Source organism: Colobus angolensis, unplaced genomic scaffold (genome assembly GCF_000951035.1).
Source record: "Colobus angolensis palliatus isolate OR3802 unplaced genomic scaffold, Cang.pa_1.0 Scaffold258, whole genome shotgun sequence".
NCBI classification, from domain to species: Eukaryota; Metazoa; Chordata; class Mammalia; order Primates; family Cercopithecidae; genus Colobus; species Colobus angolensis.
Window position 1 is genome coordinate 2,695,827 of NW_012115799.1, and position 19,304 is coordinate 2,715,130.

Here is a 19,304-nt window from a genome sequence, read left to right on the forward strand (position 1 = left end):
TTAATTTTTTTCCAATTTTAAAATGAATTAAATTTAAAACATTTTCTTAGACCTCTAAATTATCATAAGTCCTAGGTGCTGTGACTCCTGTGTCTAATGAATAAATCAGTTCTGTCAAGTAAAATGGAAGTGTCACAACTTCCCCCAACTCCCCATGTCAACCCAGGCACTTTCTGCCAAACCCCTCCTCGCGTTCCACACTCAAGGAAGTGTTGGAAACCTCTAGATAGAATATCTGGTAGTGGCGATGGTGAAGGTGAAGGCAGTGGTTAGCTTTGTCTAGCTAGCTTTGTGGGCATTTACCATGGACTGGTGGAAGATGGAGCAAGAAAGGAAGGGCAGGAAAACCTGATGTAAGTGGCTTTGTGATCGCATGTGAGAAATCTCTTGGGGATTCTCAGAAAGAGTCAGGAAAAGGTTTTAGGGCTTGTAAGAATGTGGGTTCTACTAAATAAACTGAGTTTGGGGTTATTTTATGTATTGGCTTATAAATGCTTTTGTATATCTTGTGTATTTAGGAAGAGTACAGATAACATTTATGTTTCTTTTATGGCCCACATGCAAATAAGCAATTGAGTTTCTATATGGTTGGCTAGATACTTTAGGGATTGAGTCTTCAGCAGAGAATCTAGTAGTATTTCTTAGGTGTGGGATATATAGGGTGAGCTGGATTGGTAAGAGAACTAAAGTGTCCTCACTGTGCCTATAACGTGGGAGATTTATAACAAAGGTACACTCGCTGCAAAATGGGCGATTTGTGCTGATCTCAAAAATTGGGCATAATGTACATTAATCATTTTCTGCTTCCATCTCATTAAATAACATCCGTGGAATTTCTTCTGAACTCCTGATAATGTCTGTGCTCTCCATGCCACCAATTCACATTCTCTACGGTTGGTTCAGTAAAACATATGGTGGTGAAATGTGAAATAAGTGGCATAACTCTTTTTTTTTTTTTTTTAATTCTGACACTATCCACCTGGAGATGAAGTGGCATGACTCTTGAAGCAGTAGTTTGCAGAACATTCTGTACAAGCAAAAGAGAATCACAAAATTGACCCAGAACCATAACTAATAAAAGCCAAATGCAGCATGTCATAGCTCTTCTGACCTTGTGCTGTCCTCACCCACTGACAAAAAAAGTAGTAATGACAATTAACATACACCGTGTATTAATGAAATGATTTTTTTAAAATATAAAATGAAGCAAACGTAGGTTTGTGTTCTTTCTGCATTCTTACAGCATTTGCTGTAATATTTCCATAAGGAGGGATTTCTGAGCATTTCATTTTACCATAACATTCCTGATATAACATACCTTAAGGAAGATAGTACTCAGAACCTCTCAGTTTGAATGCCAGCTTTCTTTGTAGGTTTAGGTGAATTATGCAACTTCTCTTCCTTCTGACAAAATATCCATTTAGATCTTTTTGAGGTATGATCTGCAGACCAGACAAGGACAGTAGTATGTGTCAGTTCAGTAATTATGATGATCTTATAAACTTTTAAGATTTGCAATTCAAGCCAAGAAATATGCCTCTGTGTATTTGATCTCCCACAGCTCTGTGAAGAGTGAACTAAGTTAATATTTGTGAAAGTTCTTTGTGAGCTGTAAATTCCTATATAAAACTGAGATACCATTTTCATTTATCAAGGTTTTTCTTGCTTCATAAGTCCATGTTTTTAGTGGTAAATTATAAAAGAATAATTTATAAACAGCAGTGCAGGACCATAATTCTGGTATGTGTCTTAAATACTTGCTAGAGTAGTGATGAATGAAGGCCCCTTGGAAATCTCTATAATAGACAAACAAGAGGATAATTAGAGTAGAGAATTTGAAGATTCCAAGTATAACATAAATGAAAATATAGTTTTTATTTCCCAACATTTTTAAAGTCCTAGGCAATTTCCTACTTGCGTGCCAAGTGTAAACACTATCATTTCATCAAATTTAAATGATCTTTCTGAATTTTTGGACAAAATTCTTAACTAAACTTATTTTGAGAAAAAAATTGACATGTATTACTCATATTTTTCATCATTTTTTGCAAAGTATATCCAGGACTTCAGAGTCAAGGAGTTATTCATTTAAGTTGAAACAGTATTTATCTGTTAAATCATGAATTTATTTTTTATTGCCCAAGAAAAGCATATATATATTATATATATTTGTTGCATAAGCCAATAGAACTTTGTATAGTTCTGTAGGACAATGCCAAAAAGAAGCCATGGATGACACAATTGTGTTGAAATAATGCCTCACTAAAGTTTCAAGAAAATAAATGCAAACTCATTTAAAATTGTCTCATTAATTTTTAAATTCCTTCAAATTCCTTTGAGGAATTTGATAACAATCAAATTTGATTGTTAACAATAATCCAATTAACTTATGGAAATCTTCCTAAAGAATGTTATTTGATTTGATTTTCTTTTGTTGTTGGGGTGGCAAGGGAAGTGTAGTGGGAGATCAGTATTTATTAAACACTTATATTTTGCCAAGTGTTATGATAGGTATTTTATATAGACCAATCAGGTACTTTTAAAAATAATAATTTGTGTATTATGATCCTTTTGGATCTTCAGATATGTCTTTTTATTCTGGCCAAATTCATAAAGTAATTGTCCTTTTGAGAACCAAAAAAGTATTTTTTAAAGACTTCTTGCTAGTAATGAAATCAATCTATTACTAATATTATTTTGCTAATTAACTATATTTATTAATTAATTTTATGAGTAAGAACTCTTGATTTTCTATGACAGAGCTCTACTCAAATGACATGAATTCTTCTGGAATGTGTCTTAAACTGGGGGAGAAATTTTACAATGGGAAATATATCAGGTTAGCATTCAACCGATGTGGAGTATGTGTGGAGTGAACATTTGGTGGTTTGCTAAAACAGACATCATTTTGTAAGGATGAAGTAATTACTAAACCATGTTATTTCTACCCTTCCCAAGTAGGTTGCCTACCTATTTCAGTCTGAGTGACTTGTTTCCTAATAACCAATGGCAGGATTCTTGGTGAATTACACAGTCTTGGGATCTGATCATCATTTTTCTAGTTTCTAATTCTTAGCAGTAAGCCTGGAGGGCATCATCGTGGTCCTTATTTTAATGATCTTTGCCTTCCCAATGGTTATAAAGTATTAATACAGGAAGATGATTTTAGGAAAGGTTATAAAACTAGATTTGTGTTCATCCTGTATTTAAAATATTGAAGAAAAAATGATTTTTAAATTTAGATCATTTTAACTCATTATACTTAAATAACTTTTCAAGTCTATAGTTTTATAAACATACATTCTGTGAATATCTAAACATTTTAAAAGTATCTGTAAAGGAAATTAGATTATATAACGTAATATTATATTCATGTGAACTTAAATTATTGAAGCAAATTATAAAAAGACTCAGTAACAAGTTTTCATATAAGTCTAAAGATCTTCCTTTCCATTTTTTTAATTAGGAAAAGAAAATTGAAGTTGCCATAATTTTAATTACTTCATAGCTGTCATTCTTTATGCTTATACACATTAATAAAGGAAATGATCTGTATATTATGAGAATCCTGCTATATGGCATTTTCTTTAAATGCGTCTCTGAAGATTGGAGTATTGTAAAAAACTTAAAGCTTAAATAATTGGAATTTGCCAAATTATGGGTTATGTACACACACATTATTCCATTTTATTCTATATTAGTTATTGTTATTCCATTGATATTTTTTGATATTCTATGGATTACTCTAGTCATTTTTATGTACTTAAATAAAAATATAATGAGAAATTTAAAAATGTTTTTATTCATATGACTACAATTAAATTGATTACATTTCTCAATTATACTAATGAAAGTAGGCTGGGCAAGGTGGCTCATGCCTGTAATCTCAGCACTTTGGGAGGCGGAGGCAAGTGAATCACCTGAGGTCATGAGTTCAAGACCAGCCTGGCCAACATGATGAAACCCCGTCTCTACTAAAAATACAAAAATTAGCTGAGCGTGGTTGCTCATGCGTCTAGTGCCTGCTACTCAGGAGGCTGAGGCAAGAGAATCGCTGGAACCCAGAAGACAGAGGTTGCAGTGAGTTGAGATGGCACCACTGCACTCCAGCCTGGGTGCCAGAGCTAGACTCCATCTCAAAAAAAAAAAAAAAAGAAGAAGAAGAAGTAAAAATAAACAAAGAAATTGGAATGAAACACATTTTTTTCTAAATTATAACTGAAAATTATAAAAGAAATTGTCCTCCAAGGTTCTACTGAAAAACGTGGTACACATTTGAGTGCTTTATTCAGAGGAGATATTTTCCCTAATAATATTAACAAATTTAAAAATATTATTTCAATTGACAAAATGTAAATTAACATATTTCTGATGATAACTCTGTAAGAAGTAAGTGCCTGAATTCCTCCTTCTTCCCTGCCAGCTGCAAATGACTTTCTCAAAAAAAAAGATTTTGAGTTTGTTTTTTTTTTTTTTTTTGAGACGTAGTCTCACTCTGTCACTCATGTTGGAGTGTAGTGGCATGATCTTGGCTCACTGTAACTTCCTCCTCCCTGGTTCAAGTGATTCTCCTGCCTCAGCCTGCTGAGTAGCTGGGATTACAGGCGTGTGCCATCATGCCCTGCTAATTTTTGTATTTTTAGTAGAGACGGTGTTTCACCATGTTAGTCAGGCTGGTCTTGAACTCCTGACCTCATGATCCGCCCGCCTCGGCCTCCCAAAGTGTTGGGATTACAGGCGTGAACCACCGCACCCAGCCCAGATTTTGCAATTTTTAAAAAGTGTTTTATTTTAAGTACAATTGATTTCCTTTCACATCCTCAACCGATGGGACAATATATGAAGAAGAGATGTTTGCCATCTGGAGCTTATAATTTGTTTAAAAAACAGGAAGATAAATTAAGACAATTAATTATTGAAAAAGTGACAAAATATAATGTGGTCATTGCATGGAGGTATTTTAGTTAGTAACAGCAGTCACTTTATCAAAATGAAGGTAGTTATAAGGATAGGGATTTTATGAATAATCCTAAGGAAAGAAAAGATTTGCCAGAGTGATTAACTCTTTCTCATTTCAAGTACATGTGATAAATAGAATCTTCTTAGTCATTATTTGTCATTAAACAGGTCTTATATAAGATTAGTTAAGCAAGGAAAATAAGCGCTTATTTTAGCTGAAGTTTTCTTCTAAGGGTTTTTAAGTTTGTGATTTTTACAAAGTCCATTAAATATTCTAAATATTACTGTTTTCATTTACCAAAGTTTGTTTTTATCACTGGTGTTGGTCTATGAAAGAATAATGCATAGAACACCAAAAAGGATATGACAGTAATTTGGCTTAAACAAATACTCTGATGACATCTTAAATCTCTTTTAATTTGTTCTAGAGAGCTTTTGAAAAGTATTGCTTGTACTGCATCTACAAAGTGCAGTGGGGACTAAGTTTTAATTATCTATCTGTGGGAGACAAATTCTGTTAAACTTTATTGAAGCCTTTTGCCAACATTTGGGTATTACATGTTAGAAATATTGAACTTCTCAATCTTTTCAGTTTTATTTCTTTCCTTCTTTGGGTGTTGCATACTCATGAAAGAAATAGTTTTCAGTTGTAAATGAATACTTAGAATTGGAATGACATGGTCAATTCTGAAAATAATAAAAATAGGAGCACAAATAACCTGTCAACTCATTGCATGATTAGATGAATTCTGCATTTGTCACCCTCTCAAATTATATAATCATGGGCTGGGCACGGTGGCTCATGTTTGTAATCCCAACACTTTGGGTGGCTGAGGAGGGCGGATCACCCGAGGTCAGGAGTTCGAGACCAGCTGGCCAACATGGCAAAACCCTGTCTCTACTAAAAATACAAAAATTAGCTGGATGTGTAATCCCAGCTACACGGGAGGCTGAAGTAGGAGAATCACTTGAACCTGGAAGGTAGATGTTGCAGTGAGCCAAGATCGCGCCATTGTACTCCAGCCTGGGAGACAGAATGAGAGCCCATCTCAAAAAAAATAGATATGTGTGTGTGTGTGTATATGTATATGTATATCTCAATATATGTGTATATATACATATATACATATTTTTTAAAATACACATATATTAAAATACACATATATTTAATATATAATCATGGACTATATGAATTTATAAAAAATATGTGTGTCTTAAGCATATATCAGGTCAAATACTATTTATGTATTTACATTATTTAAAATATATATTGATTGAAAGTTAAAAATACTTGTAGCATACCTTTATTTGTACTCAACTATCAAGTTAAGTTCCTAAATTAAAATGTCCTATGTGTATTCTCAGACATTGTATAATTCAGTTAGACATTTGCCCTACCAAATAAACTCTGTTGTCAAAACCAGATCACATAAATCGTAAGTCTTTCATAACCTTCACCTTGAGGAATAATTAGCAAAGTTTCCAAGCAAGTAATTCCATAGACCACCATTCATCTTTAAGAGGTACCCAATCTATCAGATGTAACTTCCTAATATTCATTTTCCCTTTTTAGGGGTTTGATGTAACATAAATGTTAAATATACATTATTCAAATTAGCACAGGGAATCTACCAGGGAATCTAGGCTTGGAGTCTTTCAATTTTTATACTTTGCTAGTTAGAGATTCTATGTGGCTTTCACTCTTTACCAAAGCTATGGTTCATACATACATAAATGTCATATTTGTTTAAAATAACAATTCAGCAGACAGGTCAAGTCTAAGAAAGACACTATTTAGATGTAAACTTAGCATATTCTGAACTCTCAGATAAGAACCTAGTAACAATACATTGCAAACTGTAATATCCTGAATTAATTTAGAACAGAGTTTAGCAATCATGGGTCATAGATGCGACCCCAGAGCCAAATTTGGCTGGCCAACTGTGTATATATGGCCCATGAGCTAAGAATGATTTTTACATTTTAAATGGTGTGGTTGCTTTGTATTGTTCAGTACCCTCTAGTGGCCTCAACTATATTATGTCTAATTCTGGGAAAGGGCCTCAACAAGAAATAAAAATGATTTTATAGAAAGCATTTTCAGAAATTATTATGTATTGGAATAAAATTATGATGTTTTTGTAATTAAATGCTAAGTACTATGATGTAAATAATTATCATAGAACAAAGAGTTACTAAAGGAAGGAAGAATAGTCGTGATTTTGGTATTAAAAGATAGAGCTAACAATTGAAAAGCAGAAAGGAACTGCAGGAGGAAAGTATTTTAGTTTATGGGATCAAGGTGTGTGAAGATAAAACTGGGGCTTTAGAAACATTCAGTCATTGGCATGCTGAGTCACTAGAAAGTGAATAGGAGAAGTGAAATCATGTGGAAAGTTCATTGATTGATTTATTCAATAAATACTGAGTTACAAAGCTTTTGTTGGTGTGAAGTGATAAGAATGAGATTCAACGTTATTAGAATAAACTCTAATAGTTACAAAGAAGAGGCATTCTAAAAGATGAATCTGTAAATGCAAGAGAGGAATCAGAAAAAGATGAGTGGGCAAGACTTCCTTTTATAAGTGAATTTAGCCATAAGTTCCATAAAGCTTGTTCCCAGTTTCTCCTGGTATATGTTCATCATAAAAATGCTTTAGACATATTATTATGACTTTATCAGTTCATAAATTCATATATTGGCTGAACGTATTGTTTTTGTGACAAAATTTTTTTTAAATAATGCTAAAATTGATTTTCATAAACAAGTTTTCCAGATTAATAATAGGAATACTAACTTGACACACAATGTTTTAAATAAAATCATTTCTGGGAAATGAGACATTTATTTTTTCAGCAGATTTATTTTGAAGAGGCATAACCTACAAGAGAAATCATAATATTGTAACCAAAGCAATTGTACCTTATGCCTGAGCCGATTTAAAGGCTTTCTATAAAGATCCCAGAGATTTGTAAAGACTGACAATATAATCAATAGTTTTATTATTTAATCAGTAAACCTACTTTCCAAGGCTATAAATTCTTAGGAATTTCTTGAGTGCTGAAGTGTGGTCGCAAGGTAGTCTGCCTTAATGCGATGTGTACAGCTCTGCCTCCAGCAGAAGAAAATGAATTCAAGTAAGGGATGAATAAACCAGCTATACTGCGTTTTAAAAGTAATGTCATGATAATGACTGGTCATTGAAAAATATATTCGCTATTACTAAATGGGAAGACACAGTTTTGATAAACACTTCTCTGTCTCAAGTACAAAGGCACTTTACCTAAATGATTTAGTTGGATTATAAATTGTTGTACACATCCTGCATTCATTTTAAAAATGAATCTTTAACTGACAGATGTTGTCATTGACTCCACAGTTGTATTAATTAGTTATGTTTTTATTTCCTGCATACATATTGACAAGTTATCACTGTTGAACAAACTATTAATGACATTGAGTTTTATTGCTGCTGTGACATTCATCTTAATTCCAATATATTGTTTTAAAGTCAGATACAATTGTTTATTTTGTTAAGTACTGCCTGCATGTTTAACATTTTTAATTCCTTCTTCATATAAATTTAGCATCTTTCAAGCCAATGAACTAGGTAGAACCTATCAAATTGGTAATAATTCCTGTATTACTTACTTTTAATATAAGATCTAATATTAAATACCATACAAGTAAATGCCAAATAAAGATAACTGAGATAAGTATATTGCTATTTTAAAAAATTTTCTTTTGACTTGACAGAATTAAATCTTATTTTCCTCAAAGTACTCTTTATGCTCCTAATTTCATGACACATTTTTTATATGGCTTTGAATCTAAACAATAAGCCTTCAGAAGGACAGAATCTCAAGAGGTGATGAAATCTTTCACTCCTTTTCCACTCCTCACAGTCATTTTCCCTCTCAGAGATGCTAGTGACCATTCAGTCTCTCAAGACTGAAAATTTAGTAGTCTACGCTCAGGATCCAGTCAGAAGACACATGCTGATCAGGAGTTTATGCACAATCACTTTTGAATTCATCAGCTTTTCTTCTTTTCTCAAATAACATATCTTTTGTTCTTTATAGGCAGTATTTTTTTACTAGTTGCTGCCTAAGGTTTCTCACTCATTCAATCCATTAGCTTCTTTCCCAGCAGTTATTGTTGTAAAACATAAAATAAATTTATATCATTTCCCTGATTAAACATTTAGAAAAATGTCTTTTTCTGTAGAAACTTTTTTTTCTCTCTTCTAAGTAATATGACTCAAGATTCATTAATTTGAAGAGAAGGTAATTTTGGTTCCAGTAGTTGCATGTTCTGTGTTTTGCCCTATGGAGGAATGACAGAGAGCTGCATATGTTTTTATTGTATATTTTACCTAATATTTTAACACATAACCCACTGCCTTAGCCAGTCTATGTATGTAAACACAATGTGACTTTGATTCTCAAATCGTTTCACTATATTAATTAGCTTCTAGAGCTGTGATTTCTGATTTTTAGAAGGCTTTTTTTTTTTTTTTCAAATCAGTGTATCATCAGTGTTTAAGTTCACCTTGAATTTCAGTATACATTTGAGAAGTTTTAAATTAGGTTTAATTATTTTTGATACTTTGCAAATGTGTTTTTTGTGAAATTCTTTCCTTACCACCATTTAAATTATTTGGTTCCTATCCAATTATTTGCCATCACTCAGTTCTTTTCACACTAAAAAAATGAAAATCAGTGGATTCACTATAAAATCTTTTCTCCCATTTACATGAGGACTGGTTAAAATCATTTCAGAATAACTGGACTTTAGAGTAAATATTCAACATCTTATATCACTAAGATACTTCACAAGTTAGCGCTGACATATTTTTCCTGTATTCTGCAAGCACATGGATTATGTCAGCCATTGTGGTAAGAGCTGATGATATCATCCCTGTTCTTGAGAAGTGCACAGTTTGGTAGGAAAGGTGGGCACTGAATGTTACAACAGTACCATATCCTAAAGTAGTTTCAAAAGTATCTATAACATATTCATTTTTCTCCACCTACGGTCACACTTTATTTCTTCTCCTTTTTATCCCTTCATGAACCAACCTTGTCTGTCTGAGAGATTTGATTTTTTCTTCTTTGAGATCAGTTAAAATGCCAGATATTTCTCTTGTGAAGACTTTCTATGGTCCCAGTAGAGAGTATCAATTATTCTTTCATAGAATGTTCCATAATGTTCATTTATATTTTTCTATTGTATGACTTTAGTCTTATTAAGTATATTTATGTATACTTATGTATACTTATAAATTCTATTTTCATTTCTTTTCTTTTTTCTTTTTTTTTTTTTTTTTGGTTTGTTTTTGAGGTAGAGTCTTGCTTTGTCTTCCAGGCTGGAGTGCAGTTGGGCGATCTTGGCTCACTGCAACCTCTGCCTCCTGTATTCAAGCAATTCCCCTGCCTCAGCCTCGCAAGTAGCTGGGATTATGGGTGCCTGCCACCACTCCCAGTTGATTTTTGTATTTTTAGTGGAGAAGGGGTTTCAACATGTTTGCCAGGCTGGTCTTGAACTCCTGACCTCAAATGATCCTCCAACCTTGGCCTTCCAAAGTGATGGGATTACAGGCGTGAGCCACTGTGCCCAGCCTAAATTCTATTTTATTTTTCTCTTATCTGATACCTAATCTTGCTATTTATTTACGTTGTTAATCTCTCACAGTGGAATGTTTTCTTGTGTATTTGTGTATTCAAAATGTTTGTGAATTTATAATCATTGGGATTTAGAGGAATTATCTGCACCTTAAATTGACAACATGTCTTTCAAGATCATTTTGGCATTAGCTCTTTTCAAGCACTCCAGCAGTATCACTAGTCAAAAAAATTTTATGGTAACATAAATATTTTTGTCATCTTCCTATACTGGTGAGAGTCAAATGTTTTCTAGTATATCCTACGTCTGAAACTATAATTTTTCTAGATTTTGTTCGTAGGTGGTGGCCTCATTACCAACTTCTCTTCTTGCAGTAGTCTGTTAACCTTATCTCCCATGGGCCTGAAAATCCACCTCCCAATGATAAAAAAGACCAACAGCACTCTATTTATCTCCCCTAACTCTTATTAAATGTCTTGTTTTCAGTAGTGTTTTTTGATCCCTAGAGACTTCTTTTTCTTGCTTGCAAACATACATCTAAAAAGATGTTTGGCATAATTTCATCTAGCATTTCTAGATGAGAGATATAAATTGTTCTTGTTTTGAGTCAATTATGCCAACAACTGTATCAGAATTTGTTGTTTGTGTGAGTTTTTTTTTTTTTTTTCCCTGAGATTGTGCAATTTGATGATAAAGTGGGCTCATTTTATTTATCTAGATTTTCTCAGCACCTCACAGGAAAGCAATATGTATTAGCTACATATTGTCTCTTTTACAAAGTGAAAAATTAATAGATATCCCTAAATTTGCAAACATGTCCTATAAACCTGTGTAGTTCTTTTAAGTTTATCTTCCTACAGTCTGTTTTCCAAAATGTGAATTACTTTCAAAAGCAAGATATGTTTGGTCTCGATCACTAGTATATATTTTTTTGTTTTTATTTCAAAAACTCTGTTGACTTTACTAAAATCAGTTCCTTTATCCAAGCACGTTTTAAGTGTTCACAGTGGGAATAATAATTGTTTTTAATTTATGTTTGAACTTTATGCATAAAATTATATTCTGTAATCTCAATGTAATTATTTTTCAAAACCATTTTGCAAAATACCAGTATTTCTATAAAAATCTATAAAATATTTTAAAAAACAAATTTTTTCTACATAGATATTTTAGGGATATTTTTTAAATCCAAGATTTATATATAATCATACATGATGATTCCAAAAAGTACCTCCCAGTTCAGTTAATGAATATAGTTCTAGGTCAGTTAATCTGAAAATATTTAGATTGGAACAACATTGTATAAGAATAAAACTAGAATGTGAAAGAGTAAGAAAATGTTCTTGGTATGCTTACTGGAAGAATGAAAATGCCTGAGGTATAAAATGGAAAAAAATATTTACGAATTCTGTCCCTTTTCAACCAGTAGATGTCATGTTTGGATGTCAAAGCCCAAGATTATTACAAGGTTATTTCCTTAGTTTTACTGTGTCTTTATAAGCATAAAGTATAATTGGCTCTGAAATTAGAGGAGAAAATTAAGTGTGTCCCGTTTCAAAAAATTTAAGATGCCCTTTTCCAATAAAATCAAGAAGCATTTTTCCTTTTTAAAGCTTTTCCACAGTAGGTTCAGTAGAAAGTATGCCGTGAGGCGTAAGTAAGCACGTCTGTATTTAATCGTAATAACTGAAAATTATTTCTGATTAGCAATTACTTATTACTAATCATTACTATTTATGCACCATCTAAAAATGTTTTTTACCTTTAATTCCAAGTAATATGATTATTCAACTAAAAAAAACTTTCACTAATTTGTTTTTTAATCTCATGATTCTAAGTAAAAAAAGTAATAGATCTTATTGTATTTGATTATTTATTTGTATAACCTTTCATGTGTTATCCCCATCTCCATTCTGCACCTTAATTTATTTATATATAATATGAGATATTGAAATAGTCTCTAAAGTATTTTCTAATCTAATGCTCCATGAAAAAATATTACCTGTGGTTTAGCCAATGCAGATAAAGCATTTTAAAAAATACATTGGAAAGCCTTTGTAATAGCCTGCAATTAAATATAAAGATGATAACATTTTATAGTGAAATTGGATCTATTTGTAATATTTTAGTGGGTTAGATTGGAGCTTAATTTTTTACGACCTTGAAAATGGATCTTGATAAACAAATTCGTATTACTCACAAGATCATGAGGATCTGTTTTTTAACTTCAGGGTAAAACTATTTCAGTAACCTCAAAAGTGTTCATTTAGATATATAATGTTCCTAGAACAATGGCAATTTGTATTCATGGCATGCAGCCAGTTATCCTCGTGGTAGTCAACAAAAGTCAACTATACTAGGATAGCTACTTCTTGAAATGCTTCGAATATTTCCTGTTATTATTCTATCCTACTTTCCCCCATCCCCATTATCTGATGTCTCTCAGTCTTGCCCCAGAGAGATCCTGGCTGTCGGATCAGGCATGCTGCTGCCAGTCTCAGAGGAGGAAGACCAAAGAGATGTTTCTTATGACTTTAGGATAAGTTTTTACATCTTTTATTATATAGACTTGGAAGTAATTTCAGAGAGAAATTTCAGCCTGTTTAAAGCATTCCAAATTGTAAGACCTGTATTTCCTTACATCAGAATAACCCAGGGTATTTGAGAATGTCTGGATTCCTGGTCACCACCTTAGAGGTGAATTCATCCTTATGAATACTATATTTGGAAAGATATTTTTCTTTACAATAAATACGTGGCCTTTCAAGAGGAATTTTTTTTAATGTTATGAGATAATTTTGAAGTGCCAGTTCCTCTGTATTTAAACGACATTTAGTCTAAAATTAGTTAACATATCAAATCCAGTTTGACAGGCAAATGTTTTATAGCAGCCTACAGTTCAGTTTCAGGACTGAAAGTTATTTTAAATGACCGTCTTGTGGGCAGCTACCTACCTCAGCCCTGCTAAATGGCTGTTTAAGTGTTGACTAAATACCTCAAGTAAAGGGAAATTTATAGTCTACTGAGGTAGGCCATTCCATATTCAAAAGTCATTGGTAGAACATTTCTAAGTCAAAGTATGTACCCATTTTAATAGGAAATCCCTGGTATTCATCTTATTTCATGTATCTGTTAATGTTTATTCTGATTTTATTTGTGATCTATTTCAACTCCTAGAAAACTCTATTCCCCCACCCCCTACCCCCGCTTTTTTCCCATGCTAAATAATCCCTAGTTGTGCCTGTATTCTCTTCTTGATTCTCTTTGAATGAATTGTTACTTTATTAAGAATGGGCTACTTAGAACTGAATCAGTCACCCTTAGGCTTCTTCCTTGATTAAATAACAAAAGCAACCCCTCAGTCTTCATAGAAAAGAAACACTAGACTTTTACCTCCCCAATTCAATCTAAATACCACTCTGTAATGAAAACACTCTAGGTTTATGTTACTCATCTAAGCAGCTCATTACTTCTTTAGTAAATTTGTAGGTATTGAGTGTGTATTTTTAATTAAAACTTCTAGCTGTCTGACTCAGCTACTACTAAATTCACTTCCTTTATTTCATTTTGAAAAATTTTGTTTCAAATACAAATTACCAAGAATGTTTTGCTACTTGATTCCTTCACTCAGTATGTTGTTTTCCTCTCATTTGGGACTTTGCCTTTTTTTTTTTTTTTCTGGTAGAGGCATGATTTCGCTTCGTTGCTCAGGTTAGTGGGTCTTTAACGACTGGGCTCAAGAGATCAGAGCACCTCTGCTGCCCAAAGTGTTAGGATTACAGGCATGAGCCCTACAGCTGGCCTAATCTAATTAAAAGAAAAAATAAAAAAGAAAGAAAAAAAGATGTTAAATGAGTGATGATAGAAATGCAGCTTTTCCACTTATTAAGAATTGCAAAGCTACATGAAAGTCTGGAAAAAAATGTAATTAATTTCCATGAATGAGGAGGCCATACCTCCTCATTCATTGTGTTCTTAATATCTAGGACAATATTTTTCATTGAATAGGTTCTCATTAAATATTGTTGTATTATTAAATAAATGTTATTTTTAATAGAAAAAATTATACTTCAGAATATTGGGAAATTGGATCTGTAATTCCAAATGGTGTGTAAACTTTTCATTTTGGCAATTAAGAAAAACAGATGGTTTTTATGTGCTATATACGCTATATGTAATTCATATTTCTTTAAAAATTAAATATAAGCTAAATATTGACTAGATCTTTTATTAAGTAATTGTTTTAAATTGTTTTAAGTTATATTAAGTTCACTTTATTGATGAAAGCCGCAGGTAATACAAACACAAATTTTCATTTCCGCTAATTGTTTTCTACACAATGAATCACTCACTTCCCGAAATACCTCTTCTGACCTCTAGGATACCAGGTTTTTAGTTTTCCCCAAATTTATGGTTGTTCCCTCTGGGGCTTCTGTGTGATTTTTATCTCCTCCCATAACTCTCAACCTTGGATTGCCCCAGTGTCAGACTTTCACCTTCTCTATCTACTCACACTCCCTCGGTATCGTGGCTTTAAATTTAAATTCTATCTGCATGCCTACGGTTAGCAAGATTATATCTCCAGTTCTGATCTTTCTTATATTCCAGACTAGTTATATCCTACTGCATACTTGATGTATCCGTTTAGATCACTCAAATTATTTAAAAATGACTTTGATCTTCTTTCTCCAGATTTCATCCTCCCATAGATTTCCATTTTGGTTGATGAAAATCCCATTCCTCCAATCACTTAGACCAAACACTTTGTGTTCATCCTTCTCTTCTCACACTGCTCATCCAATCAACCAGGAAATCTCACATTGTTCTCAAAATGTATCCAGAGAATTGACAGGATTTTTACTAGTGGAAGATAGAGTAGAAATAGTAAAAGGGCCAAAGGGAATAAGTATGCTTACACTACAATATGTCATCATTCAAATTTAAACCCACTTTCTGTTTTCAGGAAAGGCCTATGCTCCAGAATTCTATTATGATACCTACAATCCAGTATGGCAGAACAGACACCGTGTTTATTCTTACAGTCTACAGTGGACACAGATGAATCCTGATGCAGTGGATCGGATTGTTGCATACCGACTGGGTATCAGGCAGGTGAGAAATCTAATCAATGTCCTTTTTACTTTGTGGTCCTCTGTGAAGACCTTGTTGTTACCATTTTTCTAATAGTTTTGCATGGATTCCAAAATATATTTTATGTACATGTGTTTGTATGTGTGTGTGTGTGTATACACACACATATATATGTTTTCACCATATGTATATTACTCTACACAAATTGTTCCAAATTACTTAAAAGTCTTTGAAATTACACATTTTTCACTATGACAGCAGACATATTAAAGTGACAGCCTTTGAGCCTTCTAAAATCCTTCATCACTAGATATGCGAGATAAATTACATGGTATAACTTCAGAAAAGGAACTTACTTCAGATGTGCTCACACTCACCTGTACTGCATAAGCATTTGTCTTGTTTCCTAAGAAGCCAGAAGTCGTACATATTTTTACTTTAGGAGTTCAAGATATATACAGAATGTTGCATAAGCTAATTTAATATGTCTGAGAAATAGAAATACTTTTGTAAAATGAAAAGAAATTAAAGTATGATAGTTTCTTAAAGGAGCTGAAAATCAAGAGTTATGTGGAAAAAATTGTATATTTTTCAAAGGGTTTAAATGTTAAATTCACGTATCCTTTGTATAAATGATATTTTTGAAATTTAAATGTAGATTTTTACATTGTTTCTTGTTAGCATATTATCTGGATGAATTTCAGCATAACAAAACATTTTTGAAGATTTATTTGATCACCACGTAATCTATTAGCTCTCCCCCAAAACCTTGTATTATCCCTGGATTGGCAAAGTGTATGTTCCACTTCCTTAACTAAATCACAGAATAATCTTTTGAGTTGGGATGGTAGAAAGGATAAAATTTTCATAGAGTAAGATTGATCAACCTCCAAGGATTCATTCAGCTATTCTATCATAAAACCATTGTTTTTTTTTTTATCTTGCTCACAAGGTTACAATAAAATCACTTGTATGATACATTACTCACATTAAGATACACTGTAAATTGCATATTCTTATTCAACCTGTTTAAGATTCTCAAAAAAGTGAAAGAGCTTTTCCTAGTGAAAACATCCTGGCCTTTGATAATTACTGGAATCTTCTCTAAGTGCTCACAGGCTACCTATATAGCAGACCATAGTCGATCATTCTCGATGTTTCTCTGGTTATCCCTCATTGAAAAAGGTCTGTAGGTAAATCTGAGCAAAACTGAAATCTATATGAACATTGTTCTACTCATTCTAATTTGCTAATTTTCTTTAACGGAGAAGATACAAACAATAGCAGCAACAAAACAAATTAGCAGTTCTTTCTCCCTCAGTTTGTGGGCTTATTTCTTTTTTTCTTAACACAGCTAGTATTTTAAAACCTTTCATATTTGGAGTATCTATAAGGATTCTTGACTTTACACACCACCTACACTTTTTAAAACTCCTTACTACATTGTTTAATCATTCACATTCACTTTTTTGTTATACATTCTTTGTAGAAATGTAAGAATCTATGACTAAATTTTCATCTGTAAAATTGTTTTCTTTAGGTAATTATTGTGCTATTTTCTGGTTATAGGTTTATTTGCAAAGATAAAGTCATAATTGTATCTTTAGTTTCTTACTTTCTTCCTCAGTTGTGTTTTCTTGGAGTCTCTGGGTAACTGCCCATTACTAGCTGTGTGTTTTAAATTCATAGAATTTACCCAATCCTTCTCATCATCCTCTTCCTTTACTCTTATGCACCTCAAATACTTTGTTTCCACTCAGTATCTGTATTGTGGATGCAAATCAAATCCTTACCTATAAGCCAAATTTTAGAATTTAGAATTCCTCCCAAGAGAGATCCCTTTATTTAAGCCTTCTCTTTCTCATCCATATATTATACTCATTCACAAACTATCCTCTGTAATATTTTTGTTAGGATTGCTGCACCATTTTCCAGTGACAAATTCTTCTTTTATTTTCCTTTACTGACATGAACATCTCCAAATTCAATTTTTAATATTTTTATCATAAAACTGGCATATAACTCCCTGATATGCAGTGACACACATTTCTCAGTCATTGTATTGTTCCTTTTGAAAAATTAGTGAATTTTCTCCTACTCTTCTCCTTTAGAATAAATTATATATGTTTCCATATGTATATATAAATTTCCCTTTTCTATGTTTTTTAAAAATAATGAATTCCAGACACACTTGGCTTCCAATTCTAGGCAAAATAGCCTCATATTTTTATAGCTACATAACCTTGAGCATGTTTCTGAACATATCTAAGCCTGGGTTTCTATCCTGTAAATTGAAGATTATACCTGTCAGGCAATTGGAGTATGAAGTGGATTATGTCCCGCACTTGTTCCACAGGCCAGGTACTCTTGTGCAGGGCACTCCTTGCACAAACAGTTATGGCAATTCTTATACTCAGCTGTCAGTGTTGTATACAGGTTTTTTAAAAGACTACATTTCATGAGCTGAGCATGTCTAATATTTTTATTATTTGAGTTTTATTTAGTATACTCTATATTCTAAGCCTACGCATTATTTCAAGTCGTGGTTTTTACAAGACAATTTCTAGACCTTTTTTTATTATTATTATTATGTCTCATTTTCATTTCAAACCTATTGTCTTCTGTGAGGTCTGTGTTATTGATTCACATTTTTCTCTTCCACTTCAAGTGTTCATTTCAAGCCTTCTTGATTGGATCAGTAAGTCTGATACTAATACTCTTCTTTCCAGCTTTTGTAAGATGCATGCTATCCACTAGAGGAAAAAAACATGTTTCTGGTGTAATAAACCATGGTGCAGAAAACAGATATTTCCCTTACTCAGTTTTTGAAGCTAACTCTTTACCTGCCACTGTATACATTCTTTTCTGAACTCCTTTGTTCTTAGGATTGTCTTTTATATTTAGAAATAAGTGTTTTTTTCTAGGGTGCTTTGCATGATGCCATGTTCTAATTGGTAATTTCACTCTTTCCATGGGAGAGAAAACTTTGATGTACCTTTCAGGGATGTCTCGATAAAGAGTAATGACTTTGCGCTATTCTGCCAATGTGAATAAGATGGTGCTGTTTGTAGATGGAGTGTAAGAAGAGAAGGAGCATGTAGACACACACCTCTTTTTTTTTTTCACAACTATAACCTCTGCACGGAACTCTTGAATGAAACATCTCTACATGCAAAATGGTCCCAGCAAGCAACAATGCTTTTGAAGATTCACTTACAAACAAAAGTTTAGGATGCTAAGGCAAAAGTATTCTAGATACAATACAATCAATGTAGTTCTTTTTTTAAAAAATTCCTTTTTAATAACCGGAACCAAAGACATTAATGGAAATAGGTGTATTTTTATATTATCTCAGAAAATTTAAATTTCTCCTTTACCAGGCATTGACATTTAAATATCGATATTATCTTAAGACACAATCAGATACTAACTTTTAAAAATCACCTTTGGAGAAAGAAATCGAAACCACTCTTGAATACTGACCTGTTTATTATTTTAATGAAGATTTTATATTACATGCATGTAGCCTTTTTCTTCTGCCAAACTATTTCAGAATCCTAAATCAATGAGCTTTTGAACATAGTAAACATAACTGAGATGGTTTAAATAAACTGAGTTAGGCATTGGC

The 19,304-nt window shown here is 32.6% G+C and overlaps 1 protein-coding gene across 2 annotated transcripts in view; it reads left to right on the plus strand.

Annotated features, from left to right (window-relative positions):
• The window catches only part of MDGA2 (MAM domain containing glycosylphosphatidylinositol anchor 2), an 825,087-nt gene that overhangs the window by 735,159 nt on the left and 70,624 nt on the right, over positions 1-19,304 (plus strand). For both annotated transcript variants that reach the window (XM_011947064.1, XM_011947065.1), the window contains exon 10: positions 15,549-15,697. In XM_011947064.1, the coding sequence (XP_011802454.1) occupies positions 15,549-15,697 (149 nt within the window). The remainder of the gene's footprint in view (positions 1-15,548; positions 15,698-19,304) is intronic.